The following is a 25,405-nucleotide window of genomic DNA, read 5'->3' as shown; positions in this document are numbered from 1 at the left end:
CACCGATTATCAAATTAGTTGCTGATTCATTTCCTATAAACTGACTAATCAATCAGTTTATTGATTAATTGCTGCATTTCAAGGTTTATTGGCAAGCAGTTAATTTAATTTATTATACTCCAAAATAAAACCTGAAACACTAACTCAATAATTATTTTACACATTAAAATGGTACAATATGGTAATCTGAGCTACATGGTATAAATGTACACTAAAGATCAACATTACAATAAGGTAGTGTCTTTGTGTGTGCATGTGTCAGCAAACATGTGTTTAGCATGTACTGTACTGCTGTGACTTTGAGAAGAGTGCCTGCAGGTTTAGATTAAGCAAAGGGCGTCAGTTAAGAGAGGTGCACCACTGCGGGACAGGGGGATGTGGATGGGACAGGATGTGTGGTGCAGTACGAGCATCCCCTCTGCTCAGACCGCTGCTCATTTGTCAAGTTGCCTGCAGACTTGAATGGTGCATTGCTGCTAAAACACAGAGAGGCAATCAGCAGTGGAACAGCACACCTCCAGGGAGGGGTCCCAGGTGGATGAGAGTCTCCTTGGATGATCTGCAGATTAGGGGGGGGTCTTTTCCTCAAGAATAGCCGCTCAGCACACACCAGAGGACAGATTCATACAGAATTGTTTCATACTGAGAGACATTTGTGTACCTGTTTTTTCTATTTTACAGGGAACAAAAAGGAGCAGCATGGCTGGCATATTAATCAAATCCAGCCTAACACCACAGAAAATGTGATTTTGAGTTTGCTATCAGAAATTGAGTAAACTGTGCAGCATCCTTTGAGCACTCCAAGGAAACAAATCATAGAAGAAGGAGAGTACTTGTTACATTTTCCACTTTTACAATAAAACATCAGTTTTCCAGTGTGGTTTCAATCATCTGACAGACTTTATTGTCATTCGTTTGGCTTACTCAGACTCTGTCCTTGCATATGAGCAGCACTGAGATCTGCTCTATACTGGGACATGCAGAGAAGCCGAGTGAGGTCACAGCATTAATGACGGCCTGGTTATGCTGGCTGACGTGGCAGTAGACGGGCAGACCTAGAGAGCTCATCCTGCGGATCAGAGCCAGAGACAGAGCCGGGAGGTGACCGGCTCGTCTGTACTCTGGTCGGGTGTAGGCCATCCTCAGCTCACACAGCTCATCAGACAGCATCCAGGACGCAGGACAGCCCTCCTCATCCATCACACAGTGGGTTGGCAGATGGCGGATACAGGCTCTCACATGGTTGAGGCTATCCTGGTTGCCTCCATAAGGCAAGTGTGTGTCCACGAGCTCAGCGTGGGACTCATCCAGAATGGAAACTGGCAGCAGCAACACCTTCCTGGACCACAGAGAAAAGTATGAACAGAAATTATGAACATAAATCAGTGAAATGTTCATCATATTTTCTAATCCCACTCATCGATTTAAAAAGTAATGGAGCTGTCGTGAATTGGGGTCATGAACAAATTTCAGAAACTCACTCTTGCCAGTCCGTATTCTCTGGGCTGTAGTGGATGAAGGTGTTATAACCCCCGTATTCTGTGATATCTAGCCCACTGAGAGTGGCAAGTTCTTTGATGAGATCACAGTGTGAGCTTGGTAAACCTTTCGGAGACACAAAAGCAAATTTGCTTTAATTTACCTTCATCATTGTGGTCAGACATGCACCAATCCTCAACTCCTGGAGTCCAACACCAGAGCTCTCTTTTCCCCAAATTTAATACCTGTATTGCACACTGCATGGGACTCATTGGAATCATTTTTACTGTACATAAGGTGACATGAGTGCAGGGATTACTGTGGCACCAAAAGCTGAGTCAGCTGACCTCCATGACTGAATGAATGTACCTGATTGCAGAGACACAAAATTAAGAAAATTAAAAAAAAAAAAAAAAAAAAAGACATTTGCTGAATAAGGTCAATATCAGCACTGATGTCATTTCAGCACATCACGTCACATTGGTGCCTTAATCGTGGCATGGGCCAACAAAATGATTTGTTCAGGAAACATCGGATTTTTCATCTGTTGTTTAAAACTACACACAATAATTTCTTAAAATATATAAGTGCATATATGATCTGATATTAATCTGCATTTTGGAAGTTTCAATAAGTGAGAACACATTTACTATTTTCAAGCGCAAACACAAATATGTTTGAAAAAGCCACATTTAAGTTTAAAGAATAAGTCTGATCATATTATTTATGTTTCTTATTGTGAAACATAAAGATTATTATGTTTCTCTGTGCTATAGACCTCCAATGCTCCATTAAAACACATGACTGAACCACATTGTTGCACTGGGTGACATGTTTCTTCGTTGCAATGAAAACACACTGTAGTTTATTTTGAGTTGATCCCACTGTCCTGTTGCCAGAAACACACACTGTATCACACCACAAGTGTTTTAATCTGCAGGTGAAAATTTACTCTTGTTTGAGTAATAAGTAGTAAGAGTAGTGCCCAGCTGTTTTAAGAAACCACTGAGCCTTTTTTTAGTTCAAGTATATGTTTGTGATCCATCTATAAAGTTTTCAATCTTCACAAGTAACCAATTGGCCTCAGGGCAGAGAGCTGCACACTGCCTGGGGAAGTCGGTTTCTGTCTTTGCATGTAATTTGTTGACAATAAAAAAAGAAACACAGAATATCGCAGCCTCTTCCTTTAAGTATTTTGCTAATCTCTTCAGTGAATAAAAGACATTAAACTCTGAAATAGTGTTGTAATAAATCAGGGAAGTTAACGGTTACACACCAAAAAACACTGTTGTTGGATGTCTGTATCTGTACCATGCATCACAGTTACAGTATAATCACAGGTCTATTTCACAGATGAAAACTAGACATGAGGTAGAAATGCACTCTAATAAAAATACTATATATTGCTATGACTACGGATAAAAATAACAAATTGCAGCCTCAATTATTCTAAAACATCAGTTAAGGAAATGTTATGCCTTCATTCTTTCACTCTACCTCTGAATATGAGTCCGTTCCTCCAGTTTACCACCCTCTCATTAAGCAGCAGACTTCTCAGAGTTTCTGGGTTCTTGGTGAAGACGGTGCATATGTCAGGAATCACACTGGAGCTGCTGCTGCTGCTGCTGCTGCTGCTGCTGCTGCTGAAATGCTTCACAGGCAGATTCAGACATCAGCAGGCCACTCCGGAGGCGCCTACGAGTCGTCTATCTTTGTCCCCGTGTGCTATACCTGTTTTTGACGGTAACAAATGGCAGTGGTGAATGTAGGCCAGGAGTCAACGCACATCTCCAGGTGACACAAGTTGTTGTGTAGGATATGCAACACTCCTCCAAAAACCTGGAATGGAGAACACAATACAGCAGGGGAAAAGACCAAAATAACAAGTGGCTCTCCATCTCTGCAGATGAAAACAGCACACACAAATAACACTGGAGACTGAACTCAGCAGAGTGGAGTTTGTTCTACAGTCATCAACCGATATTCTCTTTTTCTATTAAACACAAGGTTGTTTTCTGCCTTACTACCACACTAACATTAATGATTCATTAAAAAAAAAACAGCTGCATTACAGTGATGGACTGTGGCAGCTCCCTGTAAAGGATATTTTTCATCAAAGTGAGGTCCTTGACTGCTTTCAAGATGATCATTTTGGTGTTTGCACAGTAAACTGGCCACAGAGTCAAGGCGTGCAATGTCACTGTGAAACGGAATATTCACAGGTGTAATTTAGCTGGTTTACAGCTCAACGGGCATCTACATACCACTGCCCCCAGATAAGATAAACACAGAGTCCAAAGTTTTCTTACTTTATACAAGGAGTATTTACTTTACCTGACCTTGAAAGAGCACATTTAACTGCACTCATCTTAACGAAGCACTGAGAAAGAAATCCACACAAAATGCAATTTTTTAATACGGGTTATCGTAAAATATTACATACAGACGCTTGAAATTGATATTATATGTCTGTAAACGCCTAATCAAGACTTCCCTGCTGCAGTCTCTCTCAGTTAAGGCTGATCTGTGTGTTATGCTCTGCTACAACACCACTGTAGACCGGCTGCCGCTGACACTGACAGCTGACAGAGCTGCAGCTCGTTCACCACAACAGAGCAGCCAGCTGTCAGAAGTTCAGCCACTCACCACGATGTCAATCCATCATAGACCTCTTACTAGTATCTCTCTCATACTGAGGGAGAAACTGATGACTCCTCGCACTTCATATGTTTCGCATATCCAGCTCTGCCTCTCAGAACAGGGTCTTTAATGTCACCGTGAGTAATGTCGTCGGTTATTCTTTAATAAAATCGAAAAGAGCGCATCCTTGTCAGTGAAATAAAAGATACCTGGACTACTTCATCTGTTGTGAATTCAAAACGGTTAACTGCTTGTACGTCCGTGTGCTTACAGTCGTTCCTGCACAACCACATTTGACCTGTTTAGGAGTTGACAGTGTGTCTTTTTCACTCCACTTGGCCTTGGGAGGAATCTGCTCAGCTTTGCAAAATGAGGTCAGCAAAGAAGCCTTGGCGCAGTGAAACACACCACGCACCTTCTTCTACTAAGTCAGGATCCCATCATTCACTCTATCTCTATGCCACAAGGACTGAACTGAGCGGAGAAAGGAAGATTTTTGTAAGTTAATTTAATGCTAGCTAGCCTCAATTATCTCCTTTCTGACTCTGTTTTTCATTGGTTCCCCCAGAGTCTATGGTCACGTATGCTCATCGAAATCATTTCTTTTTTTTTTTCTTTTTTTTTTACTTCAGATTTTCAGGAATAAATTCTGCAGTTCTTTACACCCAAAAGAGACAGTAAATCTTCACAGCACGGCTTTTTAATTCTACATTTTCAAAGACCCAGGAGTCACTCGTCAGTTAAGGCAATTCTCCTCCTTGACTAAGGACTACTGAGAATTAGTCTGAATTGATGTGTAAACCAAGCAAGCTGCTGAGCTTGTGAATCAATGTGTCTATTATCTTTTCCGGACAGATCAATGGAGCCGGGGAATTGGCTGTGAATGGCAAAAAAGAAAAAAGACATGCAAACTCACCTGCCAATGGTTAGACTTAACTCCATTATCTGCGCGTGTCAAGACTGTCTATACCTGACAGATAACCTTTTTCCCCTCAGATGAGCATTGCCTCAGTTTTGTTACAGCTCATGTCTGATAAGGTGTAAGTCAATGACGATGTCCTGTTATGACAGCGGGTACAAAAAAAAACATTGAACATTCCCTAATAGGGAGGCAGTTTTTACCAGACATGAATGCGAATCATAAAAATGAGTGACTGGCCGTGTATGTACAACATTCAATGAACTGCACAGACGACTCAACTCCAAATCTCTACACAAATATGATCTATGAGCTTTAACACACGTTCATACAGTCTGCCCTTGGCTGGGCTAACAAGAAAGAATATTAAGAAGAGTGGAGAGCCAGAGGCGATGAGGTGACAGCAGCCAGGTAAAGCACAGGGAGGTAATCTAATAGGACATGTAAAAGGGCCCCTCCTCATGGCTTATTCATCACAGGGGATGCCATTACTGAGAATGGCATGGGCTATGTGAGGGATATGCTGGCGGGGGCATTTTCCCTGGTGTCACAGAGTACAGGGGAGAGGACAGATGCTGCGAGGCTCGGCAGACTGATGCAGTCGCAGCGCTGCATGCAGATCTTTCATGCAGGGAGCGATGCTTCACTCTCAGCTGATTGCAATTTTCGCATGAAAGACAACCTGTGATTCATGCTGACACTGACTGATATGGACAGCGTCGTGCAGCTGATCCCCAATAGTCAGAGAGGCTCCATTATGTGAGTTTGCGGATTTAGTAATCTGTAGCAGCAGTGGTATATCTTAAGAGCAGAGATACAAGCTAATTAGGGAGAAAAGCCCTCATATAATACACAAAGTCCTGCCTAAAACAGGTAAGCATACACCTTGTCTGGATGGATTCAGGGTTAATGTGAGGTGCATGCAGTGCCTAATTTTGCACCACAGGACGAAAGATCCCAGGGTTCAACTGGGGGCCCAGGCAGAACAAAGTCATGTTTAAAAAAAAAAAGAAGAAAAAAAAAAAGCCCCGCTCCTGCAGTGAGAAGCAGAGAGCGCTGCACTGCTGCAGAGTACAGCCAAGACGCTGATACCTCAAACGCACAGAATTTAAAATGGAGAAACCATTATCCATACAAAGCCCATGCAGTGCGCTGCAAACGTCATCAGTGAAAAGCTGGGAAGCGTCCCACCTTGTGCATTTTTGTGAAGTAAAGCCATTGCAGAAAGAGAAGTTCAACCTTATTGGCTGACTAAATGATGGATGATCTCACTCTCACAGAGTTGTGCAACACGCAAAAGACAAATTTGGTTGGTCAAGATATTTCTATATTTTAGCGCACTGCAGAATAGCACCAGTAGAGCAGTGCATCTTGGGTAATGAAAGGTAGGCAGATTAAGGGCATTTTACTTTACGAGGCAGCTTTTAGATAGTGACATTCACTCCCTGATTGCATGATTATTGCTCATAATGTGCGGTGACATTGTGGTGTGTCTTATGTTTTGTACTTTGTTGATGGTTCCTAATAATTGCTCAACAGTACAATAAAGCGACCAGAGTTTTTGAATATAATATCACCTGATCTCGTGACAAACAATCATCTGGATTTAGAGGTGGTGATTCAGTCTTGACCCAGAGTCTCATCTTCTGATCTTTCATGAACATGTTTGAATTAAATCGTCTTAAATGAGTCTTTTTGCAACTCATTCCTGGAAATATACAATAGGCATTTTCATTGGAATTTATATTTCAGAGATATTATGACAGGTTTCAAAGAATACCAGAGGAGATGGCCTCTCTGAGGAGCAAATTATTCCTCATTGAGGTCTGAGCACACTCACTTCTCAAAGCAGCTTTTGCTGTAGTGTGAAAATGAATAAAAGGGGATGGAGGGTTATGTGTGCATGGGGGGGGGGTCTCTCTTGTGAGGAGTCCTTTACACTGATGATTGTCAGCGGTGTTAGGAGAGCAGGGGGGTGGGGGTGGGGGTGGGGTTGCTGAGGAGGACAGGGAGGAGAGGAGGGCGGACCGAGGATGTGCACACACTGACCCTGGACGTTGCGTTCCCCTTTAAAAGTCCCATCCCACTCAGATACGCAGAGCTCATGCAGGATCTGCTGCGGCAGTGGGGGAACACTGCTGAGCTGTGCAGTTTATGCTGCCAGCAAGCGTGCAAAGAAGAGGAGGGGGAGTGAGCGTGCACAGGAGGAGGAGGAGGAGGACTGAGGGAGAGAGAGAGAGAGAGGGAGAGAGAGAGTGCAAACAATGTCATTCTGTTCAGGAGGCAATGCTGCAGTCAACTTTGCCGCGCCATGAAAGCACATCACCAGCGACCAAGAGGCTCAGAGTGCAGAGAAGTTTTCCTCCTCTCCTCATGGCGTGTGATGCGGTCCGAGACTCATCCGTAGGTATACATTTATTTCCTATCTAGACTTATTTACCTTGTACGTTGTCTCCTTACATGTCTACCTCTTTGCAAAAGGACAGGCTACTTCTTCGCCTTACAGGAGTTGATATACGTATGTCTGTGTGCATGCCTGCAGTGTTGAAGCTCCTGGCTGCTTCTGTCTCATCAGTTTCAGCCTCCTCTGCACCAGTAATAACCAGGCAGCAGCCAGCCAGACAGCCAGTCAGTTAGCAGTCAGGCTCCTCTGCTCCCTCATCCATGTTTAACACATGGTACAGGCTGGAAATAGCAGCCGGCGTGTCAGATAGCGGCTGCTTAAGAGACTATTTGACACAAGGACAAAAAAACTAACCAGGATGCAGAGTTCCCTCCACTAGAGGAGACTTTTATCTGCTGACTTTGCTGTTAGGAGAGTACAGATAGTCCAAGCTCTTTACTTTTCTCATCTAGTTGTGGGTTTATATTTAGCAGCATGTGTTAGTTGTGAATATGATTCTGGAAACCGGTGGGAAGAATATATTGTATCAGTGGCCCTGTGCTGTCAGTGTCTGAGTGCTGAAATGAGGAAATGAGAATGAGGCTACAGTGGCCTGCATGGGACAGGGGAGCTGTGGTGCAGTCATGAAGTTGTGCTCTAGCTACTAGGACTTTTTCTGCTGTCCTATAAGTGGATACCAGGGCAGAGTGCAGCTCTGTAAGGTTTTTTTGGCGGGTTTGGCACAAACACTGTGAGAGAAAGAGTATTCAGCTGTTGGTGTTTGCATTTGGAGAAGATTTATTTTTCTCGTGGATAAAAACGGAAAGGAAAAGGTCTCTCTGAGCAGAACCACTCTCACACTGGGTAATGTCTCTGCAGCAGTATCTCAGCAACTCTCTGCTCTAAAAGTCAATATTGCTACTTTTGTCTTTTTGCTGTATCACATTGTCTGTGCTCAACTCCAAGCCTTTTCAAAGGCCATATAAGAATAGTTTTGGAAAATAAGCTTCATATTAGAGTTAGTCAGTATTCAAAATGTGCTCTGAAACCACATTTTGGACGATGAATCCAGCCAGGTCAGTTCGCCTGTATGCTGGTTCGGTCAGCGCTGGGTTCACCTCAGGTAACTGTGCTAAGACCTTGAAAAAGACGGCCCTGCGTCGTCAGCTGCCGCTTTGTGAGGCTCAAGTACAGAGCATCTCTCCGGCCTTTGAATTTCTCCCGACTGCAGGCAGGCTAGTGCGAGGGAGCAGAGTGATAGCAAACTGCACTAAAGGTCCGTGCCACATCCGGAGCCTGACATCATCTCTGAACATCTGCAGTTCTCCTGCTTACACTCTCACTGAGGGTGGGTGCTGCACTGCCAGCAAAGGAAATTGCCGCACTCACCTGATGTTCCTTGCACCTCATTTCTGCCCTCCCCCACCTCCCACCCTCTCTCCTCTTCATCCCTCCTCCTCCTTCCTTGTCTCCAATTTCTCTACTGTAGTCTCTCTCAGAGGTACAGTTGCCCAGCACAGCGCCTCACCGGCATGCTTTGCACCTCTGTGATTCTGCCCCCCCCCATCCCTCCTCCTTTCTCCTCCACTCACCCCTCCTCTCCCCTGCTGAAAAAGTATGCAGCACATGCTCTCACCATCCTCCTTGAGCAATTTGCCTGAGTGAATAGAGAGAGGAGAGACAGAGAGAGAAAAAAAAGCAAGAGCCAGTGAGCCAGCAGCAGAACAGCAATCCTGCAGTGTCCTGCAGCAGCTGAGTTCCTGCAGTGCTGGCCTCTAATAGCACACATGCACAAGTGCACACACTCACACACACACATACACACACATACACACACACTCACTGAGGCACACAGACAGACACACACAGAAACATGGGGATGCACATCAAGATGACCATTCTGTCTCAGACACAGACAGTCCTTGAGTCACGTGACACAGTGCTGGTAAATGTGAGGGAGAGCAGGCTGTCTCACTCTGGGCCGGACTGAGCTGAGTTTGAGACAGAGAAAGACTCACACACACACACACACACACACACACACACACACACACACACACACACACACACTCTGCCCATGGAGCTCCACAGGGAGGCAATGGTGAGATTAGCCGTTTGTCCCCCCCCCCCCTCCTCTGATGGTGCATTGTCCCATTCCAGCACTCCAGTTCCGATGATGTAATCAATGCAGCAAGCTTTGAACTTGCTGGGCTAGGGGTTCCTTCCCCTCCACCCCCCCTCCCCCGATTGACACAAATGCAAGTGTGAGGCCTCAGCTACAGTCTGTGTCCCAGGTAGAAATCAATTACAGTTTTATGTGATGATTTCGCTTTTAAAGTGCAGAGCATAATTTCCTCTGAGTGGGCCAGCTCGTTGTCCATACTTCGCTCAGATAGTTCATGCTTCCATATATTAAGAAGCAACTCAGTTGGCGAAACTACTGCTGGCTCTTTGTCAAAACGCTGCTGTGCTGTGCAGTGCAGTGCCGCATCACCACTTCCAATAAATTAAAGCAACTATCTGCAGGCAAATACGCCTCTTCTGCTCTTTTACAAAGTTGCTCTGCTTTTCGACTTGATGTCAGCAGGGAAAAAGACAAACCTCCAAGCAGAGCTAAGAGCGCTTTAAGCTCTTTCTGGTCATAACATCATAGTGACATTGCTCTTTCATTGATAAGGTCATCAGTGTGTTGATAGGCTGCAGTGGAGAGCAGCACCACTGATGCACAGTACGGTGCTTTAGAGATGCTCAGGCAGCCAGACCCAGACCATATTGTAGCAGGTGAGATTTGCTGAGCTGGTTCCTGCCGCTGCACCCAGAATCTGCCTAGTGATCAACTTCCACTACAGCAGTGATGAACTGGCATCACCCCTCCTCTAGTCAAAAAAAGAAAAAAGAAAAAAAAAAAGAGAAAAAAACCCCGGCTAGCATCAGAGCAGCTCTGCATAATTAGCGCTCATGGGTGGTGATGATTCTGCACATTTGATGCAGTTTAATGTGTGTAGCTGAACAGCACACACTCTACATTTGTATATACATCTCTGATATGACATTCGATGTCACTGCTCCAGGAAAATATGAATATTTCACAAATTTTCTATATCTTTGCCCATGACGTTCACGGCCATTTCATTTGTAATTGATGTGACCTACTGTGCATACTGTACAGGATGATTTGATGAATCAGCAGCTTTCATTAGTATGCTGTGCTGGTGCCCAGTTACAGCTTCTATAAACTATTCATTCTGCTGTGTTAAAGATTAAGTAGGACTGCTTACTAATAAGAGAATGAATGAACAGCAACACTGTAGCTGAATTTAAGATATTAAATTTACTTTAATCCTTTCAGCTTCAACCAGTAAAAAGCATTTTTTTTTAGCATAAACCGAAAAAAGACAGACAACACTGTTTCCACCAGCTGGACAGAGAGGGTGGAAAGGGGAGAGAAGTCCCTGCCTGCAGGGAAACTGGACTTCTTTATGATCTATGACAGAACAACGATGATCTGACGAGCCAGTGCAATTCACAAATACTCTCCTCTTGAACTATTTTTCAGTCAGTTGCCATCGGCCTTCACATCATCTCATCAACTCCGCTTTTGTAAAGAAATCAGCTTAACTCCTTCATGTGTCAAAGTGTTCAAAGTAAGAGCTGCGCATGCTAACCGATTGAAGCAGGCTGAGTCATGCTGGGTCTTTTCTGGGTTTCCCCCCTCTCTGATCCTCTGCTCCTCCCCCTCTGGTCTAGGAGCAGGCTCATACACCAGGTCTGGCTGTTGGTGGCGTGTTGGAACATGCCTTGACTTGTTGCGCTGACTGAGTGAAGCAGAGACGGCTTCAGAGAGAGGGAGGGAGAGAGAGAGAGAGAAGACACTCTTGGTCAACAGTTTGCCAGAGTGAAGTGCCCCACAGACTTGGGAGAGCCCTGCAGCACCAATGGACAGACTCCTGTTGATATCAACACTCGCCGGGGCCGAGCGTGAATGGAGGAGCGCCACTCCTGCCTCGCTGCTTGGTGAGTGTCACAACTGTGTGTGAATAAAAAGCCTCTGACATATAATATTACATCTGAGCATGTGTGTGAATGTCTAGATTGATTGCTACTGCACAGAGGAGCACAGCACACCTCTACTCCAGATACAATAATTAATGTGGAGAAGTAAAAAGATGGTAAAATGAGGCCTTCAAATCAGCTTAATCAGGCCTCGAGGTTGACTGAAGTATAAATGAGAAAATGGTAATTTGAAGTGTACAGCTCTCAGTGTTTTGAAAGCGTCCAAGCCGAGTCTTGATGCTAACATGATGCCATGGTAACTATACAAAAGGTTACACTCAAACACACAGTTACCAATCACACAGTGGCCCAGTAACCTCCGCACACACACAGCACCACCAGTGACCCTTTCACGAGTCCGCAGGGACTCAGCGATCACTGTCTGACCCGAGTCTGATCCTCACAGAGGAGGACAGCCGATTTTGTTATTGTTTTCCGAATGAAAGCCCGTTTCCATCAGGAGAACCAGCAGGCCGCCTCTCCTTCCTGAAAAGCAGAGACCAAACAGATGAAGAGCTCAGAGTTCCTCACTTCTCATAATTGATTTGTATCTGGTTAAATACAGACGAGAGACAGAGCTGATTTGAGTTCCTGTTCATAAAGCGACAGTCTGTCGTGAGTGACGGTGCGGCCGGAGATTCAAAAGAGAAGTGTTTGAGACAGGAAGCGTCATTAGATTACACACTGACAAGCACATAAAGAAAACATTAACTGAACCAGATTGCCCACGTTGTGACACATGATCGCAACGCGTCACTGATTTGCTCTACAGTAAAAAAAAAAAAACTCATGTGGGGCCCATCAACACTCAAATACATTAATCATTCGAGTGAGTCAAATGAAAGTCATTTAGTGTCCTGTGCTCTATGATCTGTGTATTTTACCTGTGTGAGGCCAAGCAAGCAGATAGTTACTGGGGCAACTCTGTTTTCTGGTAACCAGGGGCAGTGTGCACTGTGTGTGAGACTCACAACCGCTGAATTATTCACACACAGCAGTTTGACGTACAGGAATCAGAAGTGAATACTGATTAAACCAATACACACAAAATTTTTTTTAAAAAGGTTAAAAAAAAATGACAAGAAAGGTTGAGAATAAAAGTTTCACTTCTTCTAATCATTTTATAGCAATTAAAATGCTTCCGGTGTTGATTTTAAATTGCTCATTTGAAATGAAAACATCTAAAAATCAATATACAGACCTGTTGTAGATAAACCTCACGGGACACTAAGCTCCAGCGCCAAGCATGCCATCAGTGTGTGTGTCGCGTGTAGCGTTGTTCACAAACATGGCCTTACAGTAAATACTAATGTCATTGTTAGCCATAAGATGATTAGGTCTGGGGAACGGCACCAGAGCAGGAAGGCATGACTGTTTGAGCGTTGTTAGCTGACACTAGAACAACGGAGACATGCAGCACAGCGGAGAGGAGCCAGGAGGGCCGAGGAAGTAAAGTGCAGTAGCAGGGTGAGTTTGTTTTTTTCACCATCTGAGGCCTGACAGCAGAGGGGTCCAGCGTATTCAGGAAGTGTGGGGTTGTATACTGTGTGTGTTTGTGTGTGGGTGATGTGATGTGATGGGACATCCACATTGTTGCTGAGGAGTAGGTTCAACATATCATGAGCTGTAGATTATGAAGGGGTTGTGCTGCTGTGACAGCAGAGACCAACGGTAACTTAAACAAATGTCACCCTGGGACAAACACTACGTGCACCATATGAACCGTCACATTTCACCGCTGAAACAGTCAGTCCGTCGAAATATATCAAATAATCCACAAATGTTTTGATAAGTGATAAATTCTCTCAGTTATTTTTCAAGCAAAAATAGTAAAAATAAAAAAAAAGGCAAATGTTCTCTGACTCCTCTGCTTTTCTTTTTTTTATATATCATTGTAATCTTCTTATTTTTTGGGTATTTGGACTTTTGAATGAACAAAACTAAACATTTGAAGATGTCACATTTGGATTTGCTAAATTGTGATGGATTTGTTTTAATGTTTCACAGGCTAAACAAGTCAATAACCAGCAGATAAATTGATAATGAAACTAATCGTTAGTCACAGGCCTATAATGATTTCTGTACGTGGTTGTGAATAAGTTGCTCAGTACAGTAACTGAAATGATGCATTTTTGGTAGCTGGCTTTGCTCCTTTACAAGTTGTCTGATAAAATAAACCATTTTTAAATGCATTAGGGTTCAATACCGTTGTAATGCACAAAATAACATAAATATATAAATAGTTATTTTAATATTAAAATGAATTAAAGTATAATTTCAATCAGGAAAATAGGAAGTATCAGACCAAAGATGACGTAAATGATCCACTTTTGATATCTGAGTAAAAGAAGCTTTTCATTGTGTGTTATTAACTCAGGATCTGTAAACTATCACTTCTAATATCAAAAATACTGTCACTTTGACCAGGCTTCGAGTAGAGACACACGATTATTCGATTTTGTCGATCAACAGAAAATTAATCCGAAATTATTTTGATAATCGATGAATCGTTGAAGACATTTTTCAAGGAAAAATACAAAATATTTCCTAGTTCCAGCTAATTATTTACAAGGATTTCCATTTGTATGATGTGACAGTAAACTGAATAATTTGGGATTTTTCACTATTTTCTGATATGTAATCATTTAGTTTTATTTATCTTTCTAACACTTCATTATATTTGCATCAGTAATCCAGTGCAAGCTATTTTTACATTCATATCTATAATTTCATCCTTAAAAAGAACTGTCTAAATAAAGCCAAATTTAACATGACTTTAACCAGGCAAACCTTAAAATATGTTCCTCTACATTCCCTACTAAAATCATTTGTGCAATGTTCACCCACACCACACATTATTATTTGGAAACACATTTCCCATAAAATTCTTTTTTGGCCAATAGTACAGAAATAGGAGGACGAGAATCTGTCTGCAGAGCTGAACTCAGCCTGAGGCCTGAAACATATTTGTGGACAGGTTTGTGAGTCGAGGCTCGTTGCTGCTCCTGCTGCTGCTGTTCGCTATGTGAAGCAGTGAGGCAGCCGCTCATTCATTTAGCAAACTGGGTGTTGTTTTCACTGGCATTCCTCAATCCTGTATTAGGGATTACATCAAGCCCTGAGCAGGAAGGAATTCCTGTCATCATGTGCTCAGCGAAGGCAGCGTCTGGCTCGCCACAAAGACACGAAGAGACACGGACACAGCTGTTTGGCAACTGAAAGCAGGTCAAGAGGCGTCTCTTTGTTTGTCTGTGGACATCACTTGTATCCATGTGTGTGTGTGTGTGTGTGTGTGTAAGGCAGGGGCAGACAAATAAACATTTAGTGTTGGTATCAGCGGGCACGTTGTGTCCAAACTTGCACCGGAGCATCACAAACATCTTTCTTAGAAATATCTGGGTTTTTTCTTTGACATCGGATACGGTCAAAATGCTCCAACCACCAATCGAGGGTGGAATTTCCAGTTACACAACCAAAAAAATGCGTCACAAAATACAGCAAAAGCAGACATGGAGGGCCACAAATAGCCTCACTGCAGATTTCACCACTAAAGCTACACCAGACAGAGGACGTTCAGCCAACTGTAGGTTTTCCAAGCATCCCTCCTGACACCTCTCTGTCTCAATCATGACTCCCTCTCTTCCCTCATTTGCTAGCGACTGCAGACCGCTCTCTAGTATCCATGTTGTCCTGTCAGCAAAGCAGAGTCCACAGGGAGAGGACAGTATGGAATGGTCAGCCGGCTCAAAATAGCACTGCAGCGAGCAAACGCAAGTGATAGCGAAGGGGGATTTTAGCTGTTGTCCCTTAGGAACACAAATACACACACACACACACACACACACAGGACGTTGCGTTATGTGGCGTTCATGTGAACCGAGAGACACACACAAATAGATGAGAGCTAAATCAAACTGAGCTTTTTGTTGCAAAATCATGAGTCATGGCAAGTCTATTCTTAGTTCGGGGGTGTTTGTGTTTGCCCAAGTTGTGTGCACTTAAAGTGATGCTGCACAAAAGGCTAGAGGAGTATCGAGGATCTGTTTGGGAACAAGCTTTGGGTCACTTTGGGCAGCGGAGTGTACACTCATCAATGCATCACAGTTATGTAAAGCTGAGGAAGGTGGGGCAGAACGCCTCGTAAAATCTTTAATTTAATATTTCAAAGCTTTATTTTTAAAGTTCTCATGGAAATTTATCCGATTCTATGAAGCAGTTGTTACTAAATCATTATTTCCTTCTTCTTCTCTTATAGAGCTCCACCACCCCCGGGGGGCTTTCAGTGTGAGGCCTTCCAACAACCATCGCCATGAAGCTGGGCATGAAAGGTGTGAGAGTCCGGAGTGCCAGACTGGTGGCAAGGTGGGAAGTGCACGGCAAAGACCGGTCGGGATCGTGCCGGGGGGGGGAGAGAGGCAGGCGGAGGGACGGATCTGTCGGACGCGGGTGCTGTGGGTGTTTCTCTGGCAGTGTCTTAGCTGGTTGTTGTGAGGAGTGAGAACGAAGCAATCAGCAAGTATACTGCCGCAGAAATTCTTCGCAATAAGAGGCCCTGGGAATCGCAGCCGACACGGGGAGGAAAACGAGAGGAAGGAAAAACAACAAATCAGCATTGCAACAAACAAGGATGCTGCTGCTACTGTAAGTTTTTACATGTGTGCTCACACTGTAGAGATTAACCAGAGCTGAGGAGCTGATACAGAATGAACTGATGATAGATCAGCTGAGAGCATGGCCTTTGTGTGTACAGCCTCTACAATATTTACAATTGGATCAAAGCATCCAGCTTCTACTCTTTCTTTTGTACTTTTATGACGCTCTGCTGCCATCTTGTGACTGAAAGCGATCTCCCAGCATGCTTTTGTTCATCAAACACCACAGCAATTTGTAAAACCTACATTGTATACATTTTTTTTCCATTGAGACAAATTAAAAATGCCTTTCATTCACAAACTATGGCTCGGCTTACACCAAGACTTGTGATTGCTTATTTTTCAGTTGCGTTGGCATTTTGCTTTTGTGTCAAATCTATTTTTGCTTTCAGCATTTTCTCTGCTTGCTTGACACATAAATAGTGAATACGGTTCATTTCTAATTTATAAGTTCCAGCCTAAATTTTTTTCATCATGAATTAAAACTGTAAAAAATTTAATAAAGAGAGCAAATAAAAGTTACTTAAGGACTGATTCGTTCATTTGCTTTGTTTGTTTTCTCAGTACACATGCGTTTTGTAATAATGGAGTCTGGAGAAAACTTGTGTTGTACCACTTTGCGCTGTGTAAAACCTTTGTGAGACCCTTGAAAAAATGACGTTGCTATGCAAACACAGTACACCTAATGAGTGCTGATGAGCCAGAATGGCCTGGATACCAGGTGCACACACTAATTCAGGTTTTCATATACACACACACACACACACACACACACACACAGACACGCACAGAGCAAACGCAGATACAGCTGAATGTATGGTGTGCTCCTGATTTAAGATCCCAAAAAAAAAAAAAACGTATATTCTCGACACAATCTTTTGTTGATTTATTGTTAACACTTGACGTAATCGTGTATTGTAAAACTGAATGTTGGTGATGGATGATTCGGACGGTAAATGCAGATGTGTCTGCAGCAGGCTGCTGGAAAACGACCAGCGTGCCACTGCATTGCTGTAAACACAAAAAAAGGGGTTGCAGTTTTTCTGAGCTGCAGCAATGCAGAAGCGGTAAAGTCCTGCTCTCACACAAGGTCACCGCTTCATGGCTTTAAATCTTCCTACTCCTCAGCTCCTTGGTAAACCAAACAATCACAAAGACACCGAGGAATTAACAGCAACTCTACACAAAGCACGGCAGACGATCCTCATTACTCAAAAATGTCACAACAATTAAATACTTTATCACGGCCTGTGGGCCCAACGAACTGATTGATAACGAGAAAATGTACTTTGATGCAAAATGTAACCATCAGCTGAAATTTTTAATTAAATGTGTGTTTTCCATTTAATAATGGCTTTATTAGAGTGCTGAGGGTGACTATCTCAGTCCTACAATGGAGAGCTCACATGTTGGCTGGGTGATGCAGTGTGTTACTGTGACCTGCTTTTTAAAATTGAAATATGTGCTAGTGTTTTCCAACTGTTCGAATCTGATGTTTCATGTGAGCTGGGGAATATAATAAGTTCAGTTGAACACCTTAATGTTAATAATACTTTAAAATTACTTAGTGCTGAATGATAAGTCAATTAATTCAGGTTCAACTGGCAACCATTTAATAGTTGATAAACCATAATTAAGCTTCCAGATCACAAACTGGAGGATTTGCCACTTTCTCTGATTTATAGTGGATTTTACACCTTGGGATCTGGAGTACTGGTTGGACAAAACAAGCAGATTTGACCTTTGGCTCTGAGAAATATTAAAGGCTGCCTTTCGCTTTTTTGTGACGTTTTATTGACCAAACAATTATTCAACTAATCATAAAGAATTAATTTTTTATATTAATTATTGAAATATGTTAGTTGCAGTCTTAATGATATTTTGGTGATTTACAGCATTACAGCTGTCGCTACATTTTGAGATCCTTGTGTCAAATGCACTTTGTGCTCATTTATTACCCTGTCTTACTTTAAAGCTTGTATGTACTCTCTGATTCTCTTTGTGTTGTGATGATTTTTAACCCTTGTTGTTATTTCTTTTACTTTTCTATTTGATAATCTTGCATTTTGTAAAGTACTTTATTACCCTGTACATAAACTGTATTGTTATTATTTCTATTGCCAAGATTGAGAAAGGAATGGGTCACCTTTTATTAAAATATAATAATAATAATAAACATCAGATGTATTGTATACTTCCCTGCTAAATGTCCATGCTTGAAATGAGAGGTGACATAACAGGGTCATTTCTTATATACACACCATGTCTGGAATGGGAAAGTTTTTTTAACATGATGTCATCTGTTCCTATTTGACAAGCTCTAATGCAACAGCTTCACTAAGGTCACACCAGTAAACATCATTAGAGCCAAGAATAGTCCCATATGAGTCTCTCCTACCAGCTGACTGTGACTTCTGCTTTGGGTTCCGGGTTGTCACGGGGAGGGAGGGGTTAAATCCGGAGAGAAAACTTTTGTTTGGCCGCCTTAAAGCAGAGAAGTGAGTTTAAGTCATAAGGCTGGACCCGAATTTTTCAGTGTCGCCTGGTTTTTTGGGGAAACAGCGCGGACACCCCGCGGTAGGCTAATATTAACATGTGCAACAACAGCGTGGTGGACTAGTCTGTTGGCAAACACCGTAGCACGTTTGACACGAGATGATCTTATCGATGAGCTGACAAAGGTTCTTCTAATCACAGCAAACGATGGCGAGCGGAAATCACACGGTTGTTTACTTGTCTGAGCAGGTGGTCGTCTTGTTTTCGTGCGCGCTCTCGTTTGTGGGCTCGTCCCTGATCATCCTCACCTACATTATCTGGTCCGACTTGAGGACCACTCCGAGGAGACTCCTGGTCTACCTCTCGGTGTCGGACTGGCTCTCCGCCGTCTCCTACGCCTTCGGAGTCTGGAGCGTTTTCCAGACCGACTCGGTGGACTGCATCGTTCAAGGGGCAGTATCCACCTTCGCGAACACCAGCTCTTTCTTCTGGACCGTGGCCATAGCCATTTACCTGTACGTTTTCATCGTGAGGTCCAGTCAGAGAGTCGCCGACAGCCTGGAGCTGATTTTCCACCTGGTCAGGTAAGTAGACGTGGGTCGGTCGTACTTCTCTTTGTGGCTGCACCTGTGGTGAAGACAGTTTGATGGATTTAAATCTCAATAATTAATGAGTGAGGTCATCAATCCGCACCAGATGATTTGTTCATCACATAAAGTTTTATTGATGCTGCGCAGGTGATACTTGTACCTCACGCGCTGGTGTTGTAGCATATGGAACTCTGAAGCTGAAGGTAAACAAGGGAAATGACGAACTGAAGTTAGGGACCGTCTCTAAAGTGTCTGCAGCGTGGACAACAGGATACAATTTTCCCAACACCTTTCTCATGTTGATTTCTGCGGAAGAGGATTAGGGCCACATGTGAATTATTTTTTTTAGAATTCTAGTTTAATCTCAGAATTCAGATTGAAATCAGAAGATAGATAGATAGATCATTTATCCCCTAAGGGAATTCAGGTGTCCAGCAGCTCATTAGTAATAATAATAGTTAATAATAAATAATAAACAATAATAGCCACATTAGTCCAGTTGATGAGCCACTTCGTTTGGCTGTGCTGTTGTACAGCCTGATTGCAGTGGGGACAAAAGGAAAAGAAAAACAAAAAGACTTTCTTCTCACAATTCTGAGATTAAAGTCAGAATTAAAAACAAATGTGGCCCTAATCCTCTTCCCTATAGCTGTATTTCACACCAACTTCATCTTTATCTTGGAGTCCCCTCACTGTATGAACATTACCTAGTTTTTTAGATTCAAAATCATGCACTATGGACTAATAAACTCTTTTCATCTGTCATATTTGGTCTGAACCACTTCAAAACAATTTTGTTTTGCTCAACTTTAAGTTTTTTCAGAACCATGCTCAGAGTCCTTCTGACAAAGTGTTTGTAGTTCAATTATTGGAAAATTGGAGAATATTTTCCCTCAGAGTCCTGTTAATGCCGTTTGGCTAACTCTCAAAAAGGACTGATTGATGGAGAGCTGCTGAGATGCTCGTCCTTCCTGCAGGTTCTCTCATATTTGCTGGGGACTTCTGAGGCCCTGTTAGAGGGACCTTTGGGTTCTCGGTCACCTCTCTGGACAAGGCCCTTCCTGACTGGTTCATCAGTTTTTCCATTTGACAGTTTATTGAGGCCTGTGCTCCTGGGAACACTCAGAGCTTTACAAATGATTTTATACACCCTCACCCCCCGATCCGTGTTTAATAAACTAGCACAAGTTAGCTCATACTGGAGATGACTGCAATTGACGTATAAATACAGAAAGATTATGTGACATTTATTTCACCGTCACATTTTTATTTTCATCATTTTTGCTCTTTCATTTGTTCCACAGCCGGGGGATTCTCTTCTTGAGAGCATCCCGTCAAGACTCAGTCACACTGTTACCTTCAGGGAAAACAAGTTTTTAATATTAAGAATATATATTCATCTTTTGTTTAAACAGATTGAATATTCACTGTAATTATGCCTGATGCTTCATACATAGTTAGGCTGAATTTTATTGGAGTTATGACATATTTCATTATTTTTAATCAATTATCTCTCAATACTGATGAGCTGACAGATTATATCATGCATGTCTTTTAGATTCAATTATTAGGTACACCAAACACAAAAACATTTCATAATCACAGCGACAGAACTCGTTTGGGTGGCGTTTCTCAGGATAAAAACCTGACCAAACATGGTTGAACAAACATGTTACAAGGCTGTTAAAGGGGTTCGCAAGCTGCTTGTTTTTATTGTAAGCTAGACTTTAATTTTGAAGCTCTGAATCGGCGCACGTGTTTGATCCTTTGTGCTGGTTTTCCTCCTGCACATTAATGAGCTGTCCATGTTGATTGTGAGGATGTAAGGAGGGAGTTGATTCACTGTGGTGTAGCGCTGTATAATTGATCTATTTTTGGACACGGAACATTTTCACCCCTGGGTGCGCCTCACCGCTGTGTCTGTGGATGTCGTTCTCATTTTGTTTTTTGTGAATTCTCAGATGCTCAATTGAAATGAAGCTCACACAGCAGAGCCATTCATAGAGACTCGTGCACACGCGCAGACACACTCACACACACAACAAGGCATCCAGCATAGGGGTATTTATAATGATCTGCCATGTATTGGTGATGAAAAGATGTAGAAAGATGAAAGAAGTGTTATTTCAAATGGGTGCTGCGAGTAGAGAGGTGCTGCTTCAGGGTGAACACGGCTTCTTAAAGTGTAAAGTGCTGAAATCTGTTATTTTTATAACTGACCCTGCAGCTTGTACTATGTAACACACAAAAGCCTTAAGCACAGGATAATCTATCACATGGTGTCACATGTCGTTGCAATATTTGTGGTTGTTGAACCCACCAAACATTTGCATACGAACTGTGTGTTAAAAATAGAAAGTTGACCTTTTGAGGAAGTTTGTGTTCAGTCCTCTAAACCCTGTGTTTTTGTCCAGCTGGGGTGTTCCTCTGATCATCACTGTTGCAGCCGTGTCCCTAAACAAGATTGGCTACGACGCATCAGAGGTGTCCGTGGGCTGGTGCTGGGTCAGGATCCACACTCCTGACCGGGTCCTGTGGATGCTGCTGACCGGAAAGATCTGGGAGTTCCTGGCTTACCTCACCCTGCCCGTCCTCTACATCCTGATCAAGAGGCACATCCACATCGCGGTGAGGACTGAACCCCAGAGTAAAATCACTGCTAGCTCTTAAGACACCAGGTGCAATCTGCATCAGCAGCAGAATCATGTACATATTTTATTTTCCTCCCTCCATGTTTAATTTTTCTCATGTACATCTTTTGTTTCCCCACCCACACAAACACATTTCCAGGACTGAAGAAACTTCAATTTAATTCTCTGTATTTAATAAACAATATTAGATACATAAATATTTGACACATCCCACAGCCATAGCTACACAACCCTCCTACACATTTTTTATGTTTCAGTACACAGAAATAAAATAACTTTTTTAAATGAAGCTTCATTTCTCTGTCATACAGCTACAGGTCTGCCTCAAATGGCTGCCATGTTGTGAGAAGATTGTGCATTATCCTCAATGACACATCTCATTCTGTTCATTCTCCTTCTTATTTGTGTTTTTACATCATGTTTTCATCTTTTTATAAGATTTGATTTTGATCATGAACTCTGGTCTGATGCAGCATGCTGCCCTGTCCGAGTACCGTCCCATTTTGGCCCACAGGCCTCCGGCCCACTCCTTCTCCTCCATGGCTGATAGGAAGCTAACACTTATTCCTGTCATCTTTATCGTCCTGCGCATTTGGAGCACAGTGCGCTTCATACTGCTGCTAGCGGGCTCTCCAGCCAGACAGAGCCCAGTGCTGGTCACCCTGCATGTGAGTGCACATAGAGGTTCTTTTGAAGCAATGACGACCAGTTTTGATGATGTGTGTCAACTCTTCTGCAGTTTACTTTTCCTGTTACTGCAGCTTCTTCCTGCAGCTTTTGTTTGTTTATGAGTCGTTTTGTGTGTATGAAGCTCATAAGCGTGAGTGTACGTGCACTGTCATTAGTTTATGTTGTAAAATGCAGAAACTGCCCCTCTAAATGGGTTTAAAAAACATTATGATGTAATCATTCCCCAGACAGTTTATTACATTTTATTGTTACTTTAAGTATGTGTAAAATATTTTTATTTGTTGATATAATATATAACAACAATTCTTAAGGAAATATGTTTTGTTTGTTAGTAAAACCAAATATTGTAGTAAAATACAAGTATTCAATATCTCATCATCAAATAATCAATCAATAATCAATCCATGAAGGGACATATTATTCCAATGTAACAATCCATCTCTGCTGCTCCACTCTCAAAGACTTCTGTTTGCACTCAACAGGGAATTGGCAACACCTCGCAGGGAGCAGCCAACTGCATCATGTTTGTGTTGTTCACTCAGCCGCTCCGCTCACGCCTGTGCACCACGCTCTGCTGCTGCTGCTCCAAGTGCCGAGCAGAGGTGCAGCACTCGCACGACACCCGTCGCAGGCTGCTGCCGGGACAGGACGCGTCCACACTGAGAGAGGAAGACAGCACCAGCCGAGCCGGGACCGACAGATGATACTTGAGAGAAGGGAGACAAAGGCTGACATTAAGGGAGCGATGGTGGTTCGGCCTCTCGAGTGCTGGTGCATGCTCATGTTTGTCACAGGAAAAGTCACATGCCTGCACTTTGGGCGATGAGGATGATGCCGCCTGATTGTACGCCAGCATTTGGTCAAGCATTTTGAATGTGACATAAACTGCACATACAGATCAATTTTGTACTGTGGTTTTATAGATGTGCTGTATATGAAACCTTTGAAGTGCCATTTCACTTTAAGTTGATCTTTGTACATGGTCACATGGTCACATGGTCACATGGCCAAACACAGCTGCAGTTCTGTTCATGTTTTTACAGTCAAGTAAAATATTTAAAATGTGTTTTGATTTTTAGAAAGATTATCACTTTAATATATTCTGCTATTTAACTTTAAAAAATTTTCAGTGTATATCCAATATGACTTTGGGTGTGTTTATAAGTTTTGCAAGGAACCTGCTTCTATCTGACCATCTCTTGAAATATAGTCAATCAAAAGATGACATGGGCACAGTTTTCTGTCTGTTCAGTTCACTTAAATACATACACCAGAGTTGCATTAAAATATACAACATTCTAGTAGAATTTGTCTGTTATCTCCTTCTTGCCTAATGTGGGGTTTTTTTTGCAGTAATTGCAAAAGCCCATAATCATTTGACACATCACCAAAATGAACTCAGCATCATTACTGTCATTGTGGTCAGGAGGATGCATGAACTATCATCACATGCCATCCTTCCTCCTTGCAACCCGAGCCTGTCGCATGAGCCTCACTTCTCTTTTGACCCCTGCTGTTTTTGGCTCCCGCTTGCCGGACTCGGCTACAGGCTGAATGCATACCAACAAGGAGCTAATGAACCCACTGAACCGCACGGGGCTCATCTTGGGCCCGACCAGCCTAATTACCATAACTCCACTTCCTATAGTTCCTTCAGGTCTTTTAAATATTGCCTCAAGATCCATTGAGTTTTAATGAGCCTGTCCCTGAGACGATGAGCTACAGTGAAATAAAATTCATTACTGTGGTGATTGTTGCCAAAGGTGAGGAAGGAGAAATTTCACCATGTTGACAGTCAATTTTCTCTTATCCTCAAGTGATTATTGTTTGTTTGACTCAGAGGGCAACAGCTTATTTAGTTAGTCTTGTGTTGGCGGCATCATGGTTACTGGATTTATGGTTATTGAATGGTCTCTGTTGAATTAGTCAATGCAAAGTGGATGATATTGTTGTAACATTCTTTTATAAGATGTCAGACTTTTCATTACACTGCAACAACACCAAGGAGGGATTACTGAATGAGCATACCAGGTACGTTTAGTAAGCAAGTAAGACCAAGGGGCCAAGAGGCCCCTGACCCAAAGCCTCTATTTGAAGTGACTTAACATTTCTTGCAGGAAAATTACTTGAGCAACTACAAAGACATAAAACCACCAGCCAGAGGTGCAAAATGGCCATAATGACCATGAAGAGATGCAAAACAGCCACTAATTGACACAGAACAACTACAAACACACACAAAATGACTTTTTAGAGAGTTTCTAGCCATGTCTCTTACGTAGGAGGCGGGGGACATTTTATATGTCTCTCAGTCCGTCCATGAGCAACACTGTACTCTTATGAAGGCAGTTAGCTCCCATATATCATTTCCAGAACATGGAGACTTTTGCTGTTTATACTGAAAATATTAAAAGCATAAATACACAGTTTTCTTTGAGATAAAGAGTTTTCCTTCAGTCTAATTTTACCTCTGGTCTAAAATAATGGCACACAGAGTAGAGTTCAGTCTCTCAGCACCATCAGTAACAGTGACAGAACCCTGGATACCATGTCTGGGAAAATTGAGGAAGTGGGTCCTGTTTATGCTGATGACATCAAAAACAGCCAGTGAACAGTTTTGCGTCCTTGAGGCGGGTAGAAGTCTCTCATAGGGATTAATCCATTGTGTCGGTTCTGAGATTTGGCTGACATTGTAGTAACTGGAGCCGATAGAAACACTTAAGGGGTTTCTGTTCTCTCCTCTGCTGGCTCTCTGCCCACTTAATTCATTAAGTAAAAGAGTACCACAGGACTGTACTATAGTGCAGGAGGTGACCATTCACCAGTCAAGTCAATGGACTACATTTTTTTTA

At 42.7% G+C, this 25,405-nt stretch overlaps 2 protein-coding genes across 3 annotated transcripts; one reads left to right on the top strand and one right to left on the bottom strand.

Moving 5' to 3' along the window:
* Positions 1–878: 878 nt before the first annotated feature.
* Positions 879–19,242, bottom strand: LOC111670731 (glycine N-acyltransferase-like protein 2). 2 transcript variants are annotated; one of them, XM_023427590.2, is made up of 5 exons: positions 19,136–19,242; positions 3,211–3,318; positions 2,977–3,130; positions 1,482–1,605; positions 879–1,339 (listed from the first exon to the last, which is right to left on the bottom strand). In XM_023427590.2, exons 2-5 carry the CDS (start codon positions 3,265–3,267, stop codon positions 925–927), a joined length of 750 nt encoding a protein of 249 aa, XP_023283358.2. In that variant the 5' UTR covers positions 3,268–3,318; positions 19,136–19,242; the 3' UTR covers positions 879–924. The 2 variants fall into 2 exon arrangements, with proteins under 2 accessions (XP_023283358.2, XP_087035722.1); XM_087179596.1 differs by lacking the exon at positions 19,136–19,242 and adding an exon at positions 3,552–8,671.
* Positions 18,578–23,860, top strand: gpr157 (G protein-coupled receptor 157). The gene is made up of 4 exons (XM_023427554.2): positions 18,578–19,206; positions 21,627–21,840; positions 22,337–22,531; positions 23,036–23,860. The coding sequence occupies exons 1-4, from the start codon at positions 18,830–18,832 to the stop codon at positions 23,255–23,257; spliced, it is 1,008 nt and encodes a 335-aa protein (XP_023283322.1). The 5' UTR covers positions 18,578–18,829; the 3' UTR covers positions 23,258–23,860.
* The last annotated feature ends 1,545 nt before the right edge of the window (positions 23,861–25,405 follow it).

This window comes from Seriola lalandi, unplaced genomic scaffold (assembly GCF_002814215.2).
Source record: "Seriola lalandi dorsalis isolate HSWRI2012SDOR001 ecotype SW California unplaced genomic scaffold, Sedor1 jcf7180002054861, whole genome shotgun sequence".
Classification (NCBI taxonomy): domain Eukaryota; kingdom Metazoa; phylum Chordata; class Actinopteri; order Carangiformes; family Carangidae; genus Seriola; species Seriola lalandi.
Note: the sequence above shows the minus strand (reverse complement) of the source record. Positions and strands in the feature narration are given on the sequence as shown.